General features: G+C 41.1%; 1 protein-coding gene across 10 annotated transcripts in view; it reads left to right on the forward strand.

Annotated features, from left to right (window-relative positions):
• Positions 1 to 22,798, forward strand: part of Stau2 (staufen double-stranded RNA binding protein 2) — a 244,679-nt gene that overhangs the window by 30,433 nt on the left and 191,448 nt on the right. For 9 of the 10 annotated variants that reach the window (XM_063287126.1, NM_001007149.2, NM_001393676.1 and 6 more), the window contains one exon: positions 17,881 to 18,040. The exons of the other annotated variant lie outside the window; for it this stretch is intronic. In XM_063287126.1, coding sequence (XP_063143196.1) covers positions 17,881 to 18,040 — 160 coding nt within the window. The remainder of the gene's footprint in view (positions 1 to 17,880; positions 18,041 to 22,798) is intronic. 10 annotated transcript variants of the gene reach the window in all.

Genomic DNA, 22,798 nt, shown 5'->3' on the forward strand with positions numbered 1-22,798 from the left:
TTTAGGTGTTTCTCAGCCATTCGGCATTCCTCAGCTGTGAATTCTTTGTTTAGCTCTGAACCCCATTTTTTAATAGGGTTATTTGTTTCCCTGCGGTCTAACTTCTTGAGTTCTTTGTATATTTTGGATATAAGGCCTCTATCTGTTGTAGGGTTGGTAAAGATCTTTTCCCAATCTGTTGGTTGCCGTTTTGTCCTAACCACAGTGTCCTTTGCCTTACAGAAGCTTTGCAGTTTTATGAGATCCCATTTGTCAATTCTTGATCTTAGAGCATAAGCCATTGGTGTTTTGTTCAGGAAATTTTTTCCAGTGCCCATGTGTTCCAGATGCTTCCCTAGTTTTTCTTCTATTAGTTTGAGTGTGTCTGGTTTGATGTGGAGGTCCTTGATCCACTTCGACTTAAGCTTTGTACAGGGTGATAAGCATGGATCGATCTGCATTCTTCTACATGTTGCCCTCCAGTTGAACCAGCACCATTTGCTGAAAATGCTATCTTTTTTCCATTGGATGGTTTTGGCTCCTTTGTCAAAAATCAAGTGACCATAGGTGTGTGGGTTCATTTCTGGGTCTTCAATTCTATTCCATTGGTCTATCTGTCTGTCTCTGTACCAATACCATGCAGTTTTTATCACTATTGCTCTGTAATACTGCTTGAGTTCAGGGATAGTGATTCCCCCTGAAGTCCTTTTATTGTTGAGGATAGCTTTAGCTATCCTGGGTTTTTTGTTATTCCAGATGAATTTGCAAATTGTTCTGTCTAACTCTTTGAAGAATTGGATTGGTATTTTGATGGGGATTGCATTGAATCTGTAGATTGCTTTTGGTAAAATGGCCATTTTTACTATATTAATCCTGCCAATCCATGAGCATGGGAGATCTTTCCATCTTCTGAGGTCTTCTTCAATTTCTTTCTTCAGTGTCTTGAAGTTCTTATTGTACAGATCTTTTACTTGCTTGGTTAAAGTCACACCGAGGTACTTTATATTATTTGGGTCTATTATGAAGGGTGTCGTTTCCCTAATTTCTTTCTCGGCTTGTTTCTCTTTTGTATAGAGGAAGGCAACTGATTTATTTGAGTTAATTTTATACCCAGCCACTTTGCTGAAGTTGTTTATCAGCTTTAGTAGTTCTCTGGTGGAACTTTTGGGATCACTTAAATATACTATCATATCATCTGCAAATAGTGATATTTTGACCTCTTCTTTTCCGATCTGTATCCCTTTGATCTCCTTTTGTTGTCTGATTGCTCTGGCTAGAACTTCAAGAACTATATTGAATAAGTAGGGAGAGAGTGGGCAGCCTTGTCTAGTCCCTGATTTTAGTGGGATTGCTTCAAGTTTCTCTCCATTTAGTTTAATGTTAGCAACTGGTTTGCTGTATATGGCTTTTACTATGTTTAGGTATGGGCCTTGAATTCCTATTCTTTCCAGGACTTTTATCATGAAGGGGTGTTGAATTTTGTCAAATGCTTTCTCAGCATCTAATGAAATGATCATGTGGTTCTGTTCTTTCAGTTTGTTTATATAATGGATCACGTTGATGGTTTTCCGTATATTAAACCATCCCTGCATGCCTGGGATGAAGCCTACTTGATCATGGTGGATGATTGTTTTGATGTGCTCTTGAATTCGGTTTGCCAGAATTTTATTGAGTATTTTTGCGTCGATATTCATAAGGGAAATTGGTCTGAAGTTCTCTTTCTTTGTTGTGTCTTTGTGTGGTTTAGGTATAAGAGTAATTGTAGATTCGTAGAAGGAATTCGGTAGGGCTCCATCTGTTTCAATTTTGTGGAATAGTTTGGATAATATTGGTATGAGGTCTTCTATGAAGGTTTGATAGAATTCTGCACTAAACCCATCTGGACCTGGGCTCTTTTTGGTTGGGAGACCTTTAATGACTGCTTCTATTTCCTTAGGAGTTATGGGGTTGTTTAACTGGTTTATCTGTTCCTGATTTAACTTTGATACCTGGTATCTGTCTAGGAAATTGTCCATTTCCTGAAGATTTTCAAATTTTGTTGAATATAGGTTTTTATAGTAAGATCTGATGATTTTTTGAATTTCCTCTGAATCTGTAGTTATGTCTCCCTTTTCATTTCTGATTTTGTTAATTTGGACGCACTCTCTGTGTCCTCTCGTTAGTCTGGCTAAGGGTTTATCTATCTTGTTGATTTTCTCAAAGAACCAACTTTTGGTCCTGTTGATTCTTTCTATGGTCCTTTTTGTTTCTACTTGGTTGATTTCAGCTCTGAGTTTGATTATTTCCTGCCTTCTACTCCTCCTGGGTGTATTTGCTTCTTTTTGTTCTAGAGCTTTTAGGTGTGCTGTCAAGCTGCTGACATATGCTCTTTCCTGTTTCTTTCTGCAGGCACTCAGCGCTATGAGTTTTCCTCTTAGCACAGCTTTCATTGTGTCCCATAAGTTTGAGTATGTTGTATCTTCATTTTCATTAAATTCTAAAAAGTTTTTAATTTCTTTCTTTATTTCTTCCTTGACCAGGTTATCATTGAGTAGAGCATTGTTCAATTTCCACGTATATGTGGGCATTCTTCCCTTATTGTTATTGAAGACCAGTTTTAGGCCGTGGTGGTCCGATAGCACGCATGGGATTATTTCTATCTTTCTGTACCTGTTGAGGCCCGTTTTTTGACCAATTATATGGTCAATTTTGGAGAAAGTACCATGAGGAGCTGAGAAGAAGGTATATCCTTTTGCTTTAGGATAGAATGTTCTATAAATATCCGTTAAGTCCATTTGGCTCATGACTTCTCTTAGTCTGTCGACATCACTGTTTAATTTCTGTTTCCATGATCTGTCCATTGATGAGAGTGGGGTGTTGAAATCTCCCACTATTATTGTGTGAGGTGCAATGTGTGTTTTGAGCTTTAGTAAGGTTTCTTTTACGTATGTAGGTGCCCTTGTATTTGGGGCATAGATATTTAGGATTGAGAGTTCATCTTGGTGGATTTTTCCTTTGATGAATATGAAGTGTCCTTCCTTATCTTTTTTGATGACTTTTAGTTGGAAATTGATTTTATTTGATATTAGAATGGCTACTCCAGCTTGCTTCTTCTGACCATTTGCTTGGAAAGTTGTTTTCCAGCCTTTCACTCTGAGGTAGTGTCTGTCTTTGTCTCTGAGGTGTGTTTCCTGTAGGCAGCAGAATGCAGGGTCCTCGTTGCGTATCCAGTTTGTTAATCTATGTCTTTTTATTGGGGAGTTGAGGCCATTGATATTGAGAGATATTAAGGAATAGTGATTATTGTTTCCCTTTATATTCATATTTGGATGTGAGGTTATGTTTGTGTGCTTTCATTCTCTTTGTTTTGTTGCCAAGACGATTAGTTTCTTGCTTCTTCTAGGGTATAGCTTGCCTCCTTATGTTGGGCTTTACCATTTATTATCCTTTGTAGTGCTGGATTTGTAGAAAGATATTGTGTAAATTTGGTTTTGTCATGGAATATCTTGGTTTCTCCATCAATGTTAATTGAGAGTTTTGCTGGATACAGTAACCTGGGCTGGCATTTGTGTTCTCTTAGGGTCTGTATGACATCAGTCCAGGATCTTCTGGCCTTCATAGTTTCTGGCGAGAAGTCTGGTGTGATTCTGATAGGTCTCCCTTTATATGTTACTTGACCTTTTTCCCTTACTGCTTTTAATATTCTTTCTTTATTTTGTGCGTTTGGTGTTTTGACAATTATGTGACGGGAGGTGTTTCTTTTCTGGTCCAATCTATTTGGAGTTCTGTAGGCTTCTTGTATGCCTATGGGTATCTCTTTTTTTAGGTTAGGGAAGTTTTCTTCTATGATTTTGTTGAAGATATTTACTGGTCCTTTGAGCTGGGAGTCTTCACTCTCTTCTATACCTATTATCCTTAGGTTTGATCTTCTCATTGAGTCCTGGATTTCCTGTATGTTTTGGACCAGTAGCTTTTTCTGCTTTACATTATCTTTGACAGTTGAGTCAATGATTTCTATGGAATCTTCTGCTCCTGAGATTCTCTCTTCCATCTCTTGTATTCTGTTGGTGAAGCTTGTATCTACAGCTCCTTGTCTCTTCTTTTGGTTTTCTATATCCAGGGTTGTTTCCATGTGTTCTTTCTTGATTGCTTCTATTTCCATTTTTAATTCCTTCATCTGTTTGATTGTGTTTTCCTGGAATTCTTTCAGGGATTTTTGCCATTCCTCTCTGTAGGCCTCTACTTGTTTATTAATGATTTCCTGTGTTTCCCTAAGTGTGTTCATGTCTTTCTTGAAGTCCTCCAGCATCATGATCAAATATGATTTTGAAACTAGATCTTGCTTTTCTGGTGTGTTTGGATATTCCATGTTTGTTTTGGCGGGAGAATTGGGCTCCGATGATGGCATGCAGTCTTGGTTTCTGTTGCTTGGGTTCCTGCGCTTGCCTCTCGCCATCAGATTATCTCTAGTGTTACTTTGTTCTGCTATTTCTGACAGTGGCTAGACTGACCTATAAGCCTGTGTGTCAGGAGTGCTGTAGACCTGTTTTCCTCTCTTTCAGTCAGTTCTGGGGACAGTGTGTTCTGCTTTCCGGCGTGTAGTTTTTCCTCTCTACAGGTCTTCAGCTGTTCCTGTGGGCCTGTGTCTTGAGTTCACCAGGCAGCTTTCTTGCAGCAGAAAATTTGGTCTTACCTGTGGTCCCGAGGCTCAGGTTCGCTCGTGGGGTGCTGCCCAGGGGCTCTCTGCAGCGGCAGCAACCAGGAAGACCTGTGCCGCCCCTTCTGGGAGCTTCAGTGCACCAGGGTTCCAGATGGTCTTTGGCTTTTTCCTCTGGCGTCCGAGATGTGTGTGCAGGGAGCAGTCTCTTCTGGTTTCCCAAGCTTGTCTGCCTCTCTGAAGGTTTAGCTCTCCCTCCCACGGGATTTGGGTGCAGAGAACTGTTTATCCGGTCTGTTTCTTTCAGGTTCCGGTGGTGTCTCAGGCGCAGAAGTCCTGCCGCTCCTGGGCCCTCCCCCACGGGAGCCCAGAGGCCTTATACAGTTTCCTCTTGGGCCAGGGATGTGGGCAGGGGTGAGCAGTGTTGGTGGTCTCTTCCGCTCTGCAGCCTCAGGAGTGCCCACCTGACCAGGCGGTTGGGTCTCTCTCTCACCGGGTCTGGGAGCAGAGACGAGCCATGTTTTAAGTTCATTTTGATTTTAATTTTCCTTATTCCCTAGAGCTTTTCAGTTTGTAGGGCCCTGTTCAGACCTGGTGTCTTCTGACTACATCCGTCCCATGTAGCCATGGCTGACATAAACATGCTGTCTATTAGCTTTCTGACTTGTGTCTCCAGCTCAGACTGCCTGGTGCCTGATTGCCTGTTCATTATCTCCCAATGGCTCTAGAATGTTCACACTAAAAGCATCAAAATGGATTCCTGATTTTGGTCACATGTTTCTCCTTTATCTTTTCAGTAATGTTTTCTACTTTCAGACATTTTATTGTTTTTTCTTTTCTAGTAAGAACCATCCCTAAGGGCAGTATTCAGTATTTGTTAGATGAGTAAATGCATAAACATCTCCTGAATAGTTTATTCAGTTCTTGCTGTACATACACGTGAGCTAGCTTTTCTTCACAGACGAGAGTGGACGTGGGGTCACAATGGTTTTTCACTGTAAAAGTGGAAGGAGTGGACAAGTGTAAAATATTGCCTAGAAAACTGGGATCTGATTATCCCCGACACAGATTTTAATGTAACAAGCAAGTAGACTGGGGTTGTAGCTGGCTAGTACATGCAAGGTTCTAACGTCAGTGTTCAGTACTACAAAACAGAACAAAAAAATAATAAGGAAAAATTACTTAAGCAATCGTGTTGCTTAGTTCTTCTAAGTCTATTAATGGAAGACAAATTAAGAAAGAAAATTTTTGTTAATTTTACTATTGATCTTTTTCTAACATTTAAAAAATTTTAAATGTACATTAATATATATCTGTTAATCCTTTTACTTGGAGTTACAAGTTTACTAATTCTGCTTCATTAATGGTTTACCTTGGGCACATTAAATCATTTCTTCTCTTTTCCCTTTCATTGCTCCTTTTTCTCTCTTTTCCTGGATAGCCTAGGCTGTCCTGGGCCCTGTCTGTGGTCCTCCTGTCTCAGCACCTGTGTTAGCCCGCCAGCCAGCCAGCCAGGCAGTTAAACCAAACAAGTGCTTTAGGACTTTGCAGTAGGATGTTTGTTATTTGAATGTAGTTCACTATTTAAAATTTTTGTTTTTTCTTCTCTCATATAATACATCCCATAGCTTCCCCTCCTGCCACTCCTCGCATTTGCTACCCTCTACTCTCCCATGTCCTCCAGAATCATTCCACACCTCTTGCCTATCTCCTAGCAGAAAAGAACAGGCCTCCCAGGGACAGGAACCAAACATGTCACAAGATAAAATAAAACCAGGTACAAACACTTACTTAAGGCTGAGTAGGGTAACCCAGTTGGAGGAAGAGTCCCAAAAGCAGATTCATGTATCTGGTTTTATGGTGACGTCTTTAATTTACTTGGACTTGAGTGTTGTTCAGGGTGACAAATCTGGATCTATTTGTATTCTTCTACATGCAAAAATCCAGTTAGTCTAGCACCCTTTGTTGAAGATGCTTATTTTTTTCCCCATTGTGTATTTTTGTTTCCTTTATAAAACATTCAGGTGCCCATAGGTGTATGGATTTCTGTGTGGGTCTTTGTTCTTATTCCATTGATCAATATGTTTGCTTTTATGCCAATACCATGTGGGTTCTTATGACAGCTTGAAATCTGGAATGGTGATACCTCAGGAAGTTCTATTATTGTTTAGGATTGTTTTAGCTATCTTGGGCTTTTTGTTTTTCCCTATAAAATTGAGTATTGTCCATTCAAGGTTTGTGAAGAACTTTGTTGGAATTTTGATGGGACTTGCATTGAATCTATAGATTGCTTTTGATAGGACAGCCATTTTTACTATGTTAATGATCTGTGAACATAGGAGATCTTTCCATCTTCTGATGTCTTTTCCACTTTCTTTTTTCAAATCCTTGAAGTTTTGGTCATATAGATCTTTTATTTGTTTGATTAGAGTTACCCCAAGGTATTTTGTTTTATTCGTGGCTATTATGAAGGGTGTTGTTTCCCTGATTTCTGTCTCAGCTCATTTGTCGTTTGTATTTTGTTTTTTCTTGTTGAGTTACTCTTGTACTCCATCTCCTTGGAAGAAGGCGTTTATCTGTTGTAGGCATTCCCTGGTGGAATTTTTGGGATCATTTAATATAAATTGTCATACATTTAAAAATAGCCATACTTTGACTTCTTCATTTCCAATTTATATCTCCTTGATCTCCTTCAGTTTTCTTATTTCTGGCTAGACCTTCAAGTACTATTTTTGAATAGATATGGAGTGGGTGGCTTTGTCTTATCCCTGATTTTAGTGGAATTTCTTTTTTTTCCCTCCATTTAATTTGATGTTGGCTATCAGCTTGCCGTGTATCACCTTTATTTAGGTGTGTGTCTTATATTCATGATCTTTCCAGGACTTTTACCATAAAGGAGTGTTGGATTTTGTCAAAGGCTTTTTCAGTATCTAATGAGATAATCATGTGGTTCTTTTTTCTTTTAGTTTGTTTATATGGTAGATTGCATTGATTGATTAGCATACAAGCTGAACCATTCCTGAATCTCTGCAAGATGTAGGTCTCTTTCTTTGTTGAATCTTTGTATGGTTTGGGTATCAGGGTGATTATGACTTCATAAATTGAATTTGGCAATGTTCCTTCTGTTTCTATTTTGTGGAATAATTTGAGGAATATTGATATTAGTTCTTCATTGAAAACCACAATGTCTTTTGTGGTTGTAAAACCATCTGGCCCTGGACTATTTTTGATTTGGAGACTTTTAATGACTCCTTATTTCCTTAGGGGTTACAGGTCTATTTAAATTGTTTATCTGATCTTGACTTAACTTTGATAAGTGATATCTACTGAGAAGATTATTCCTTTTAGATTTTCTAGTTTTATGGTGTATAGGTTTTTAAAATGTGATTTTTTGGATTTCCTCAGTGTGTGTTGTTATGTCCTACTTTTTGTTTCTGATTTTGTTAATTTGGGTATTTTGTCTCTGTCTTTTAGTTAGTTAGGATAAGGTTTTGTCTATATTGTTGATTTTTCTCAAAACTCTTTGTTTTATTGATTCATTTTATTGTTCTCTTTGTTCTGTTTTATTCAGCACTGAGTTTGATATTTTCCTGCTGTTTACTCCTTGGGTGTGCATTTTTCTTTGTGTTCTAGAGCTTTCAAGTGTGTTGTTAAGTTGCAAGTGTGAAATCTGTCTATTTTTTTTAATGTAAGCCTAGTACTATGAACATTTTGTCTTAGAAGACTGAGTATGTTGGTCTCAAATATAAATTTTTTATGAAATATTGACAAAATGTTTTTAAAGCTTTGAAAGTTTTATTTCAAATATCTTGTTATTTGTAGTCAGTATAGTATATAAACTCATGGTAGCTATGTAATCCACTGCCACCTTAGTTGAGGTCTTTGCCTGTAAACTCCTTCTCCTCTCATTGATATTCTCACTTTTCTTCCAGTCCCAGAATAGTAAACATCACAGAATTAGAGATATTCACTATCATACTTGAAGTTTAACACTTCCCTCCTCATATTCACCAATTAATCTTCTATCACCACTGCCTAGATCCCATGCCCCATAAGCTCTGACCTCTTCCATTCACGTCTTTATCTCACAAGCATCTGTGAGCACATTTACACGTCAACTCTGTTCAAATAAAAATCAAAGTTCAAGCTCACCCAGATGCATAGAGGCATGAATTAGCAGTGCATGATCTCCAGATCATGGCCATGACAGCATGCATAGAGCAGGACTTCTGGAAGACCAGTCAGTGCTCTTAACCACTGAGCCTTTGTTGTAAAGTTATAAAAAGGCTGTCTTTTACCCTGCTAGCTCAGGCCCTGCAGTGCCCCAAGATATCTGCTAGATATCCTGCCAGAAGCACACAGTCCAACTCCATGGTGGCCCAGTGTCTCTGCTGCCACACACTCTCCCAAATTCAATTCTCCACAAGGAAGAACACACAACTCAATAACCTCTGGTCCAATTAATAAGGTATAATTGCGCACCTAAACATACAAAGCCCGGTACACATCCATCCCTTAAGAACATTCATGGTTGGGGATTTAGCTCAGTGGTAGAGCGCTTGCCTAGGAAGCTCAAGGCCCTGGGTTCGGTCCCCAGCTCCGAAAAAAAAAAAGAACCAAAAAAAAAAAAAAAAAAAAAAAAAAGAACATTCATAACAACCTGTAAATACACAGAGTGGAATCTTAACATCAGCCTCCATGTTCTCTCCACGGCTTCTCTGCCTTCCTGTTCCAGTCTCCTCTTCTTGCCTCAAACTTTTCTCCCGCCTATCCTTCCTTCTCGTCCAATGACAGGCCTCATTCTATCTTGTACCTGCCTCACCTGTATGACATCATCCCACAAGCTTTCTCTTTAGCCTGGGAAGTATTTTTTTTCTATAATTTCGTTGAAGATGTTAGCTGGCCCTTTGAGTTGGGAATCTAAACTCTCTTCTAAACCTATTATTTTTGGTTTGGTCTTTTCATTGTATCCTGGATTTCTGGAATGTTTTGAGTTAGGAGCTTTTTGTTTCTTGTATTTTCTTTTACTGTTGTGTCAATGTCTTTTGTAGTATCTTCTCCACCTAACAGTCTCTCTTCTATCTCTTCTATTCTGTTGGTGATGCTTTCATTTGTGACTCCTGATGTCTTTCCTAGGTTTTTGATCTCTAGGGTTGTTTCACTTTGTGCTTTCTTTAATGTTTCTATTTCTTTTTTCTTTCTTTTTTCTTTCTTTCTTTCTTTTCTTTTTTTTCTTTTTTTTTTTTTTCTTTAGGTCCTGGTCAGTTTTGTTTAATTACTTTACCCATTTTATTGTGTTTTCCTGTATTTCTTTAAGAGATTAGTTTCCTCTTTAAGGGCTTCTACCTGTTTACCTGTATTTCTTTAAGTGAGTTATTTATGTCCTTCTTAAATTCCTCTATCATGTTCATGAGATGGGATTTTAGATCTGAATCTTGCTTTTCTGGTGTGTTGAGGTATCCAGGGCTTGGTGTGGTGGGAGAACTGGGTTCTGCTTGATGCCAAGTAGCCTCAGTTTCTCTTGCTCCTGTGCCTGCCTTTCCCCACCTGGTTATCTGTAGTGCTAACTGCCCTTGCTGTCTCTAACTGGAGCCTGTCGCTCCTGTGATTCTGGTTGTTTCAGAACTCCTCAGGTCGGATCCTATGTTCCTGAGGTCCTGTTCTGTCAGAGCTCCCGGAGTCAAACTCTCTCTGGGTGTTGCAGGAGTGGGCAGAGCCAGATCCCTGAGTCTGGGCTGGGGACGCCTGAAAGCAGGAAGGAGCCCGTGCCTCTGGGTGTGTGTGTCCATGTTTCCCTGATCTTTCAGTCTGCCTTGTTTGGAAGTTGTTAAGATTTTGCACATGGTGTCTGGATCAGAGCTCCATGATGGAAGCTTAGCAAAGAGAACATTTAAAGGAGGGCGGAGTCCGAGGTCATCATGGTGGATGTCATAGCAGCAGGCAGCTGGAGCATTGGCGTTGTCGCCGAGAACTCACATCTGGTCCACAAGAAATACGCAGAGAGAAAGAACTCACGGGATGACACGAGCTCTCAGAAGGTCAGAGCCCACCGGCAGTGGCCATCCTCCTCCCGTAAAGCCTGAACAGTTCCACCACATGGGGAACAAGTATGGGGGGCCGGTTCATTCAAACCACCACATTCCATTCCTTGGCCCCCTAGATTTATAGCCATATCACAATGCAAAATGTATTTAATCAAAACCAGAAAGTCCTTATAGTGTGTCAAAGTCTTCTAATTGAAACTCTCTGTAAAAACAAAAATCAGTTGCATGCTTTCTACATACATTGGCACAGGATTTACAGTACAATTTCAGAAGGGAGGAATGGGGCAGAGTGAAGAAATACTAGACCAAGGCAAAACTGAAACAGCAGGAAAGACTCCAAATCCTGAAGCTCTGTCTGCCACCAGAGGACTTTTCAGGCCTCTCAGTCTTTACAGCTTTGGCGATGTCATTTCTCTCTCTTGGGCTGGTTCCACTTCCTGTTAGCATCATACCTTGGCAGGTGTCAGCTTGGATACCAACATCTTGGAGTCTCTAATGTGTCCAAGCTTCACTTTCACAGCTTCACTGAGCCTGCAGGGACTCCTCTGCTACACCCCTGGTCTCTGCAGCTTTCTTTAACCTCAGAGGGGGACTGCCCTGTCCTTGTTCACTCTATGTTCACTCCAAAGCCAGAGCCACGTGGCTGACACTCAAGCCTGCTGCCTGCTTGGGATGAAACTGGCTACCTCCTTCAATTATATCTGTATAAGTTTTGATTTACTTTTGCTCTTTAGTAATAGATAGTTCTGTAGGCCTTTTTACATACTGCAGGATTAGCTGGGTGGCTTCTCCCTGAGAGCACTGCTCCATTTATTCCATTTATTTCCTTATTTCTTCTAGCACAAACCAAGGTGTTGTCAACATTAAGTTTCTTGGTGCTCTTTTTCACCTTAAACTGTACATTTTGTATTTCTGTTTTTTCTGCCTGCTCTAATTTTGTTGTAGATTTGTATGAGTGATTACTAATAACCAAGCAACAGAATTGAGACGACACTGTCTTAAAATCTCTGCTATCAATGAAATTAGTCTAGAACTTGTCAGTTTCACCTCAGGCAGATTGTTAGACAAGGATAAAAAAGTAGATGTGTTCTTTGGCAAAATATCATAAGACGGTTTCTAGCTTAGCTCTTATATTGCTCCTCTAAAAGCTCTTGGGCTGGTCCTCCACTGTCCACACTGCTCTCAGCACCGTTAGACAATGGTGCTTGCTCCTTTAAGGTTGGCCCATTAAGCACCACTTACAACGTTCAACCTCTTTCCTTGTTTTCTACATTCTTCCAATAACCCAGCATGGTCACAGCTGTGCGGCTTCTGGTGCCACTTTTGTCTTAGTGACATTTCTGTTGTGGCAGCAAAATACCATGACCAAGGCAACTTATAAAAGAAAGCATTTAGGGACTGGAGAGATGGCTCAGCGGTTAAGAGCACTGACTGCTCTTCCAGAGGTCCTGAGTTCAAATCCCAGCAACCACATGGTGGCTCACAACCATCTGTAATGGGATCTGATGCCTTCTTCTGGTGTGTCTGAAAACAGCTACAGTGTATTCATATATATATGAATGAAATAAGTTAATCTTAAAAAAGAAGAAAGCATTATTTTGGGGGCTCAGGGTCTCACAGGTTGTAGGTCTAAGGTGATCATTGTGAGGAGCATGGCAGCAGGCAGGCTCTGGAGCAGTAGGTCAGAGTTTAGGCTAACTGGGAATGGCCTGGGCTTTTGAAACCTCAAAGCCCACCTCCAGTGACACACTTGCTCCAACAAGGCCATATTTCCCAATCCTTCCCAAACTGTTCTGCCACCTGGAGACCAACCATTCAAATTTGTGAGCCTATGGGGTATTCTCATTGAAACACCACATATATTTTGTATCTTTCAGCAAAGTCACATTTCTAGTCATAGTTTCTCAAATGATTTTTGTTTCCTTTTCTAGCGCGTGTTTAGTAAATTTTCCAAACTATTTTTGTTCAGCCTGCATTAACAGTGTACCATTGACTAGATTGAGATTGGTTAAGACAAATCCATTTCTCATAGTTCTACAGTCTGGGAAGTAATTTGATTTGGGTACTACTGATTAATTTACTGATCAAGGCCTCTTTCTGGCATAAAGATGCTCCTTTCCTGCCATAGCCTCACAAGTTCAGACTCTGTCATGGAGACCACCCCTCTGTGACTTTATCTGCCTCCCAGAATCCTCCTGCTACTATCATGTCTAGTATTAGGGTTCTGATATAAGAATGAGAGGAGGAACACAAATACTCAGTCCACAGGGAACTTGTGTGTGCTTTCCAAGGTCTGCCTTTCCTTGTTTCCATGGATACCCTGACATGGCGGATTTCCTGGATAACTGGGTCTGTAGGGAAAGATGAAGCAGCTAACGAGTGCTCACACTGGAACTACTGGGAGAGTAATGGAAGGAGAACTCTGGAGCAGACCTGGGTAAGGACTGAGTGGGAAGTGAAAGTGTTGGTGACTCCTCTGGAGTTTGTAGAGATGCTCACAGTGTGCTTATGGCCATTATTAGGAGAGTTCTTGGAGACAGAATTTCACGATCTTTAAACTTACTTATATTTCTGCCATAATTTTTGTTAAATACCAACATTTTGGAAAAGGAACAAATCATCAATGAATCAATTTTTTGAATCAGGTTGAAAGTAATAAGGATGTTTTAAGTATAAAATTTAAATTTAAATTTATTTTTAATTTATGTGTATCAGTGTTTTGGCTGCATAAATGAAAGTATTCTATATGCATGCCTGGTGCCCTTGGAGGTCAGAAGATGTCAGATCTTTTTTTGTAAAAGGGTGTCTGTAGCTCTGGTTTTCTGGAACCTACTCTGTAGGTCAGGCTGGCTTCAAATTTACAGAGATCGGTTGCATCTGCCAGCTGAGTGCTGGGGTCAGAGGTGTGCGCCACCACGTCAGTCATGTGCATTCTCTATGACTGTTCTCCAGCTCTCTTTTTAAAAACAGAAGCTAAAGAATACTGAAGAGCAGCGTGCCTTCATGCATGCCATAGTGCTGTGTTTCTTGCTTCCTCAAAATACACCTTTGCTTTTTCCTTAGAGGTTTGAAAATAAATTTCAGTCATAATTTTGTATACTTGAATACTTAGATGTATCTGTCTTTTAAGGTATTCTTTTATTATACCTGCAGTGCTGCCATCATTTATCCTATTTAATATAATCTTTATTAGTCTGCTTGAAGCTACTGTAAATGAAAGCCAGAGACTGGGTAATTTATACAGAAATTTATATGACTGGATTTAGGGAAGTTTCAGATCAAGAGACCGTGTAGCGAGAACCTTCTTTCTCATCATTCCGTGGTTAGAGCCAGGTGGACATGAGTGTGCAGAGCAGGAGGTCACTTGTTCTTATAACAGACCTGCTGTCTGTAAGGACTACTCTGCCAGCTGGAGCACTCCTGGGAGGCGGTCTAGACTGCTTATGACCAGATCTTCTCTTAAGGCCATCACATAAACTGTTGGGGATTAGTTTGAGCCTTAGCCCAGTCCTTGGGCAAATTTCTCCAGTGGCTGTGTAAATGCTTTTTATTTCTTTTGAAATTTCACCACGAGTCTAATTAAGAATCTTATGCTGTATCTTATCACATCTCCCTGTGTCCTATAATGTCTGTAATATACAATGTTCTTGCGTTCTTTTTTTCATGACTGACCTTTTGAAGTCCCATAATTAAGACTTGTCACTTTCCCACTCGATCAGATGCAGGTTAGGATACTTTCCAGCATGAGTGGTTGTGTGTTAAGATATTTTGGCCAAGCATAGACTACAGTTGTTGATGTGTGCTTTTCACTGAGTTTTATCTAGAGACATATGATGTTGGGTGGTGTTAGTGTTGATCACACTCGCTTTTATCAGTTATTAAGGTATTTTCTAGGTTGGACGGCTCAGTGGTTAAGAGCATGGCTGTTCTTGCAGAGGACCAGGGTCAGTTGCACCCACATAGTGATTTCCAGACATCGATATCTTCACTTTCAGAGGACCTGACACTGGCTTCTGATATCTGCAGGCATCTGTAAAACACCCATGTAAACAAAATACATTAGAAAAGATAATTTTCTAAGAGATCAGTTTGCTACAGAGATATATTTTTAAATTAATAAATTGTTTTCAATTACTACTACAAAGTAGTAAGTGGTGTGTATTTATTGTGTAACTTGATCTGAAAACTTAAAGAGGTAACACTATGTACTGAGTGGAAGTATGTGGGTCAGATGTGGGTGCAGAAGGGGGAGTAGCATGAGACATGGGAATGGACATACGGACCTAACATGCCACAGTAAAAATGGTGACAGTTGAAGCATGGGTAAGATGATGTGGTTAGCTTCTAGTTTTAGATAGTTTCTTTTTTCTTTTTTCTTTTTTCTTTTTTTTTTTTTCGGAGCTGAGGACCGAAGCCAGGGCCTTGTGCTTGGTAGGCAAGCGCTCTACCATTGAGCTAAATCCCCAACCCCAGATAGTTTCATTTTTTTTATTTTAAACTTAGTTTTAGAAACTCTGTGTGTGTGTGTGTGTGTGTGTGTGTGTGTGTGGTGTGTGTGTGTGTTGGGTGTGTGTGTGTGTGGGTGTGTGGTGTGTGTGTGGTGTGTGTGGTGTGGGTGTGTGTGGGTGTGTGTGGGTGTGTGTGGTGTGTGTGTGGGTGTGTGTTGGGTGTGTGTGTGTGGTGTGTGTGGTGTGTGTGTGGGTGTGTGTTGGGTGTGTGTGTGTGGTGTGTGTGGTGTGGGTGTGTGTGGGTGTGTGTGGTGTGTGTGTGGGTGTGTGTGTGTGTGGTGTGTGTGTGGTGTGTGTGGTGTGTGTGGTGTGTGTGTGTGTGTGGTGTGTGTGTGTGGGTGTGTGTGTGTGGTGTGTGTGTGTGTGGTGTGTGTGTGTGGTGTGTGTGTGTGGTGTGTGTGTGTGTGGTGTGTGTGTGTGTGGGGTGTGTGTGTGGTGTGTGTGTGTGTGTGTCTGTGTGTGTGTGGTGTGTGTGTGTGTGTCTGTGTGTGTGTGTCTGTGTGTGTGTGTGTTGGGTGTGCACGTGCACTGTGTATATATGTGTCCAGTAGAGACCGGGGGCTCACGATGGTTGTCTTTCTCTATTGCTCTCCGCCTTACTTTGTGAGACATGTTCTCTCACTGAATCTGGAGCTCACTGATGGGGCAAGACTGTCTGGCCAGCAAGCCCCATGTTTGCTGGGCATTTTATGTGGATACTGTGTACTGACTCATGTTCTTACACTCACATGGCAAAGCCTTTACAGAGTGAGCTGTTACCTCCCTGCCTCACGTTTTGATTTTGACTTTGAGGTAGTGTTTCACTGCCACTCGGGCTGGACTTGAATGGCAGGCAGCCTTTTGTGTCTGTCTGTGTTTGCTTTCTGAGTGCTGGGCTTATAGGTGTGTATGGATCTCCTGCAGAAAGACAGAGTATTAGTTACTTGTCTGTTGCCAGGATGGAATACTGTAATCAAGAAGACTTTATTTTGGGGTTATGATTCCAGAGAAAGAACAGTCCATGATGGTGGGGTAGATTAGCAGGCTGCAGGCAGCTGGAGCGGCAGCTGAGAGCTCACATCTCAAACCACAAACACTTCTGAGGGAGCCAACACTTTAGAAACCTCAGAGCTGTCTCCAGTGATGTGCTTCTTCTAGCTTGACAACATCCAATCCTTCCCAAACAGTTCCACCAACTGGGAGCGCACGCACGCAGTCTGTGCTTGAGGAGGCCATTTTCTCTCCAAGCAGACAGTAGTTTAGCAGCAGTTTAGGCTGTCACAGCTGAGTGAGGCTTGATGAGAGGGCAGGCCCAGAGCAGTGCTCTGAGTGAGGCTTGATGAGAGGGCAGGCCCAGAGCAGCGCTCTGAGTGAGGCTTGGTGAGAGGGCAGGCCCAGAGCAGCGCTCTGAGTGAGGCTTGGTGAGAGGGCAGGCCCAGAGCAGCGCTCTGAGTGAGGCTTGATGAGAGGGCAGGCCCAGAGCAGTGCTCTAGAAAGGTGAGGAGATCTGAGGAATGTTTGTGGGGTTAGCCTGGATAGACCTGTGTGCTGGCTGAGGGCACATTGTGAGAACTGACTGGTGTTCAAGACACTGAATGTGTGAAGGTGTAAGGGCCATGGCTGCTTGCCTTCTGTTAGTTTCTCTTATTTGTTGTATCTATTACGTTTCCAAGGACTGTTTGAACAACATTAGCAATGTGATTCTATTTTGGAAAAGAGTTTGCGATGGTCTAGTCCATTTAAAATGTTTTTAGAGCTGCTGCTATGTCTTTACATAAGATCAGACAGTTTGATACAATCTAAGATTCTTTCATAGGTAGAATATGATTTTTTTGTTGTTGCAAATGATTTCTAATATACTTCTAGTGCAATTTTGGTTCTATAGTGTATGTGTTTTCTCAGAGTACCAGTTGTTCTATGGTGTGTGTGTGTGTGTGTGTGTGTGTGTGTGCACGTGTGTGGTGTGTGCATGTGTGTGGTGTGCATGTGTGTGGTGTGCATGTGTGGTGTATGTGTGTGCATGTGTGGGGTGTGTGTGTGCATGTGTGTGGTGTGCATGTGTGTGGGGTGTATGTGTGTGCATGTGTGTGGTGTGCGTGTGTGTGTAGTGTGCATGTGTGTGGTGTGCATGTGTGTGTGTGATGTGTGTGGTGTGCGTGCGTGTGTGTGTGGTGTATTTGTGTGTGGTGCATGTGTGTGTGCGTGTGTGTGTGGTGTGTGTGCATGTATGTGGTGTGTGTAGGTGTGTGTGTGTGGTGTGTGTGTGTGCATGTATGTGGTGTGCGTGTGTGTGCATGTGTGTGGTGTGTGTGTGCATGTATGTGGTATGCGTGTGTGTGTGGTGTGCATGTGTGTATGTGTGTGTGCATGTGTGTGGTGTGTGTGTGTGCATGTATGTGGTGTGTGTGTGTGGTGTGTGTGGTGTGCGTGTGTGTGTGGGGTGTGTGTGCGCGTGTGTATGTGTGTGTATGTGTGCGTGTGTGTGTGTGGTGTATGTGTGTGTGCGTGTGTGTGGTGTATGTGTATGTGCGTGTGCTTGTGTGTGGTGTGCATGTGCATGTGTGGTGTGTGTGTGTGCATGTGTGTGGTGTGTGTGTATGTGTATGTGGTATGTGTGTGTATGTGTGTGTGTGTGTATGTGTGTGTGTGTGTGTGTGTGTGTGTGTCTTCTCAGACCATCAGATTTGGTACCTGAAAAATTTTATGTTTTCTCTGTCTGTCTGATTTTTCCAAGATGTTTTCGGTGCAGCTGAGTCTGGGTGAGCAGACATGGGAATCCGAAGGGAGCAGTATAAAGAAGGCCCAACAGGCTGTTGCAAATAAAGCTTTGACTGAATCTACGCTTCCCAAACCCGTTCAGAAACCACCCAAAAGTAATGTCAATAATAACCCAGGTATGGTGTTAATTTCTTTCCTTCTTTGTATTGTGAGCTGATGTGTTACTCTTCTTTGTGTGCTGCATTTGTATAGTAGGAGAGTACAAAGTTAATAGTACACACACACACACACATTAATATAACAGCAAAGAGAATTATATTTGTTTTTAAAGTTCCCCTGAGTAGACACTGTAAAAATCTATTCCTTTGAATGTTGACTAGAGCACAGGTGGGTGAGAATGCATGAAAGGTGTTTCTTCTAAAATAAAATTGTTTTTATCTTTTTAAAAGTTTGTACTTTTAAACTTTTAATTGTAATTTTAATAATTAAGTTATTCTTTTTTAATGTAATGTAAAATTATTAAGCCATTTTATTAAATATTTTGCTTGTTGGTATAAAAATTGAAAACAGCTGATAATTTAGAACATTCGTATGAAATTTGTTAAGAATTCTCCAAATCTGTAAAGCTGTCCATGTACAAGATTCTTAAGTAAATGGCAGTACTAATTTTGAGCTCCTAAGAGCAGCTTCGAAAGCTGTTTGTTTGCGTCACTACCAACAACATGCCGTGTCTAGTCAGTCATCTTTTGGGAAGAGGCACAGTGCATTAATTTATGATGTCAAGTTAATGACGTTTGTCTAAGTTCAGTTTCAGCCATGCGTCTGTGTACAACATAGCAATACAAACTCTTACCTCAGCATCAGTGCTAGTGCGGCTTTAGGCCTTTTCATAATGAAGTGAGGACCACACCAGCTAATGGTGACTCTACTCTGTTTAATTAGTCCCACATTGTCAGGAGGCTCAAGTCAGGGATACACTTCCTTCTTGACTGTCCTGTGCTTGATAGGTCGTCTGCTCTTTCAAGGCTCTCTCCCAGACTTCGGGCTTTCTGTAGGGACCCTCTGACTCTGTTTAGCTTGTTACATCATTCATTGAGGAACTTGTGTAAGTCCACAAGGAGTAGCTAAGAAGCCTAACCTGTTCAGTTAAGTTGGTAAAGATGACCTATGTTGGTGATTTATAAAAACTTTGTGATTGTATATAATGTACCAGTATGTATTAATCACTGCTGTTACAAGGTATATAGGCATATAGTCTCTTTATCTGTGAAGATCATACAGTGTTGTACACAAATACATGGTTTAATGGTAGACAGAAAGTGTCACGTGAACAATAGCAGTCTTTAATCTTAAAAGTAATGATCATATGGATTGAGGTAAGATGTAGACCTTGAATGGAGACTAGCTAGGTTCAGAGAAAAGGAAAGAACATTGTAGACTGAAGGAATCCCATAACGAAAATGGGTCCAGGAGCAAGAATCTGGTCAGTGGGTTTGGTGAAAAGAGTTTGTGTCTGGTGATGATTTTAGTGACCATCGGCTAGTGCAACGTGAGACCCAAACACCAGCTTCCTTCACGAGATTGATTTTGTCATTTGGAGCACTTAATATCTATCAACAAGCAGATGCTGTAAAAGAATATTTTGATATATTGCATTTGACCTGAATTTGAGGGGAAGATGAGAAAGCAAGGTGGTCAGCTAAGCAGTCAATGCCATAGTTTTGAATAAAAATAGTTAAGAAGTCTCCTGTGTATTGAATACTGTGTATGCCACCCTTCAAGGGTATAGGGAGGGGCTTTGGTGTGGAAGAGAAGGAGCCCTCCAAGGTTTCTAATGTAAAACAGGATGACTTGTGAGCTCGGCTATGCCCTGTGCTAAGGGCAGGGGATTACTGCAAGGAGTACTCATGAAGAGACTCCAAGCAAGACAGCGAACGTCTTAAAGCCCAGTAGAGATGCATTTCCACAGCGGGGTGTTAGAGTAAGCTGAAAATAGAAAATATTTGGGACAAGCTTTTAAATACATGTAGGCAAGTGCACAAATTACTGTTGCAGAGTTAGAGCTATTCTGAGAAACACCACTATAGGCTCTGCCATTGCCTTAGGAGTTTTCCCTCTCCTGGTTAGCTGAAGAAGTCAGCTCACTGTCCTGAGTGTCTCATGGTTATGGTTGTTGTTGGAACCACACGTTACTCTTTGCTGATGGCTTCTTTTTACGTTGGTGTTTGTGAGATTCATCTGTATTGTGTCTAAAGGGGCACAGTTTCATGACTGTATAGTATGCCAGCACATGAATAGACAGTAATTTGGTAGCTACTTGAATTGTTTCCAGATTGGACTATTGGAAATAATACTGCTTTCGACGTTCTTGTATATACACCTCTCTGTTGGGAGTGAACCGAGGATCAGTACTGGTTTCCAGGTACTCAGAATGAGCACTCACTGCCAAGCTGTCACCGCTGTACCCGACGAGCCTTGAGGAGGGCTTTTTGTGTTCTTGTTCATCATTTGACCATTTTGGCTTTCATGATTGGGGTCTTCATAATTCATGTAGTTTTTCACTTGCATTTCCCTAGCAGATATGAAGCTGCCTGGTGAGGTGTTCTTGGCCATGGTGCCATTTGCCCACTGTGTTAGAGGAGTCTTGGGAAAGGGACAGTTGGTAGATAACATTGTTTAAAAATTAGGTCTTATTTTTAATCACTTGGGGTTTGTACATATTCTAGGTTCACATAGTTTGTGAGATATGTATATTGTAGAATATTTTTGTGAAATATTACAGAATATCTTTCAATTTTCTTTGTTGTTTTTTTGAGACTAAAACTCTTTGTGTAATTCTAGCTGTCTTGGAACTCACAGAAATCTGACTGCCTCTGCTTTTGGTGCTGGGATTAAAAGTGTGCACTACCGTGCCTGACTTCTTTTGAAATTCTGAAATTTTGAAGAATTCTGAAATTTTGAAAAATAGAAATTCTTTTATTAGTCTTTTATTGTTAGTGCTTTTAAATATGTTGTTTGCTAAATCTCATGTCTTTCGACTATGAAGATAACTTCATATTCTTTTTAGAAGTTTTTTTTTCTTTTTTTTTTTTTTTTGATTCGTCTTGCTAGTTGAGTCCTAGCTTGTCAGGAGTCACTTTTCTTGTTTATTTGGGATGTTGGGAAGACTTTGCTGTTTGCTGTCTTAGTACATTATGTATAGTTGGCTGAAAGCCCGTGCCAGTGCATGGCAGAGGCAGCTCTGTGGTAACCAGGCAAGTTCAGCTGGAGATGAGGGGGAGCCTGTTGAAGGGGAGGGATCTAGTCCATAAGGGGGTTGGGTCTCAGACCAGTCGACCTGCCAGTGAACTAGAACTGTGCTATAAAATGACTTTGCTTCTTTCTTTTTATTTATTTATTTTTAACTTTTGAAATAATTTAAGGTTTATATAAAAATTACAGAAGTAGATCTTGTATACCTTTTACCCCATACCCCATGGTTAACAGTCCTGAGCCATCTGGGATAAACTGTGCCCCTGGCAGTCCTTTTCCCTATAGAACTTCAGTCCTCCCTCCCTCCCTCCTTCCCTCCCTTCCTCCCTCCCTCCTTCCTCTTCCCTCTCCCTCCCCCCTCGCCCTCCCCCTCCCTCCCCCCTTCCCACTTCTGACATGTCTGTCACTCTAACTGTGGCTGGCCTGGGACTCAGCACAGTCCTGCCTCAGCTTCCCAAGTGCTGCTGCCTGGTGAGCTGGGCACCACCATGCCTAAGTGTCTCTTGTCAGAAAGTAAAATGGGAGTCTCACTTACTCCATAGGCTCTGCTCTTGTTTTGCTGCCTGTCTTTTAAAGATCTAGTGTCATTGAGATCATGTGCTTAACGTTCTTGCCATTTCCTTCGTCCTGTTTTAATCTGGCGAGTGCAGTCTTCCTGTCTGTAGGACTTGGGCATTTGTGGTAACTATGGGTACTACATGTTTGTATAGTATTTCTTGGTAGACTGTGTCTGGTGCTTCCTCACAATTTTTACATTTTTAACATGGGTGCCTCAGAAGGAAAGCTGGACTTGGTGCTAGTAGCTCCTGATTTCCTTTGGCAGTGATGACTTTGGCCACCGGTGAAGGGTTTACATATTTGACTTCTCTATTGTAAAGTTGTTTGATAAGCTGTATTAATCAGTAGCAAGGACATAAGCATTTAGTTGGTTGATAACTGTTGCATTAATCTGTAGCAAGGACATAAGCATTTTGAAGTGATATTTTGAGACTATCTACAAACATCCTGTTGCTCATCAAATTTTCTTTTGCCTACTGAATTTAGCATTTATTGTTAATTCTTGTCTGAATCTATTATAAACCTCAAGTTTGGTAGGGTGGTTTATTTTGAATGCTAGCATTTCTTTTAATTCATTAGTTGGCATTGGCTCCAAGGGAAGAGGTTTTTCTCTCCCCTCATTTCCTTCTTTATGTCATATTTTGTCAACTCTTTCTCTCCTGTTCTACTTACTGACTTAAAAATCTGTTACTTCATTTGTCCTTTGTGTTTGGGATTGAACCCAGGGCCCCATACATGCTAAGCACATGTGTGTTTGGGATTGAACCCAGGGCCCAGTACATGCTAAGCACATGTTCGACTACTGCATGTCTACAGGAATATTGTGCTTTGGTTTTGTCTTTAAAGAAATGGTCTTACTATGTTGCTTGACTGGCACAAACCTGTGCTCAGGTGCTTTTCTTCCTCATCTTCCCAGCTCCTGGAGTAGTTAAGAGCAAAGACATGTGCCTACACACCTACCTGCCTTGTTACTTAGTTTGATCCTAAAACTGTCTCGGGTTTTGCTAGTGATGTTGTGGCCTCTTTAATGGACTCTTAGCTCCTGGTAGTCTTCTCATCGTTCTGGGTGCTTCTGGCCTCCTTCTGTAAAAAGACTTCTTATTCCATCTTGTACTTCCTTGTCC

This window comes from Rattus norvegicus, chromosome 5 (genome assembly GCF_036323735.1).
Source record: "Rattus norvegicus strain BN/NHsdMcwi chromosome 5, GRCr8, whole genome shotgun sequence".
Lineage (NCBI taxonomy): Eukaryota > Metazoa > Chordata > Mammalia > Rodentia > Muridae > Rattus > Rattus norvegicus.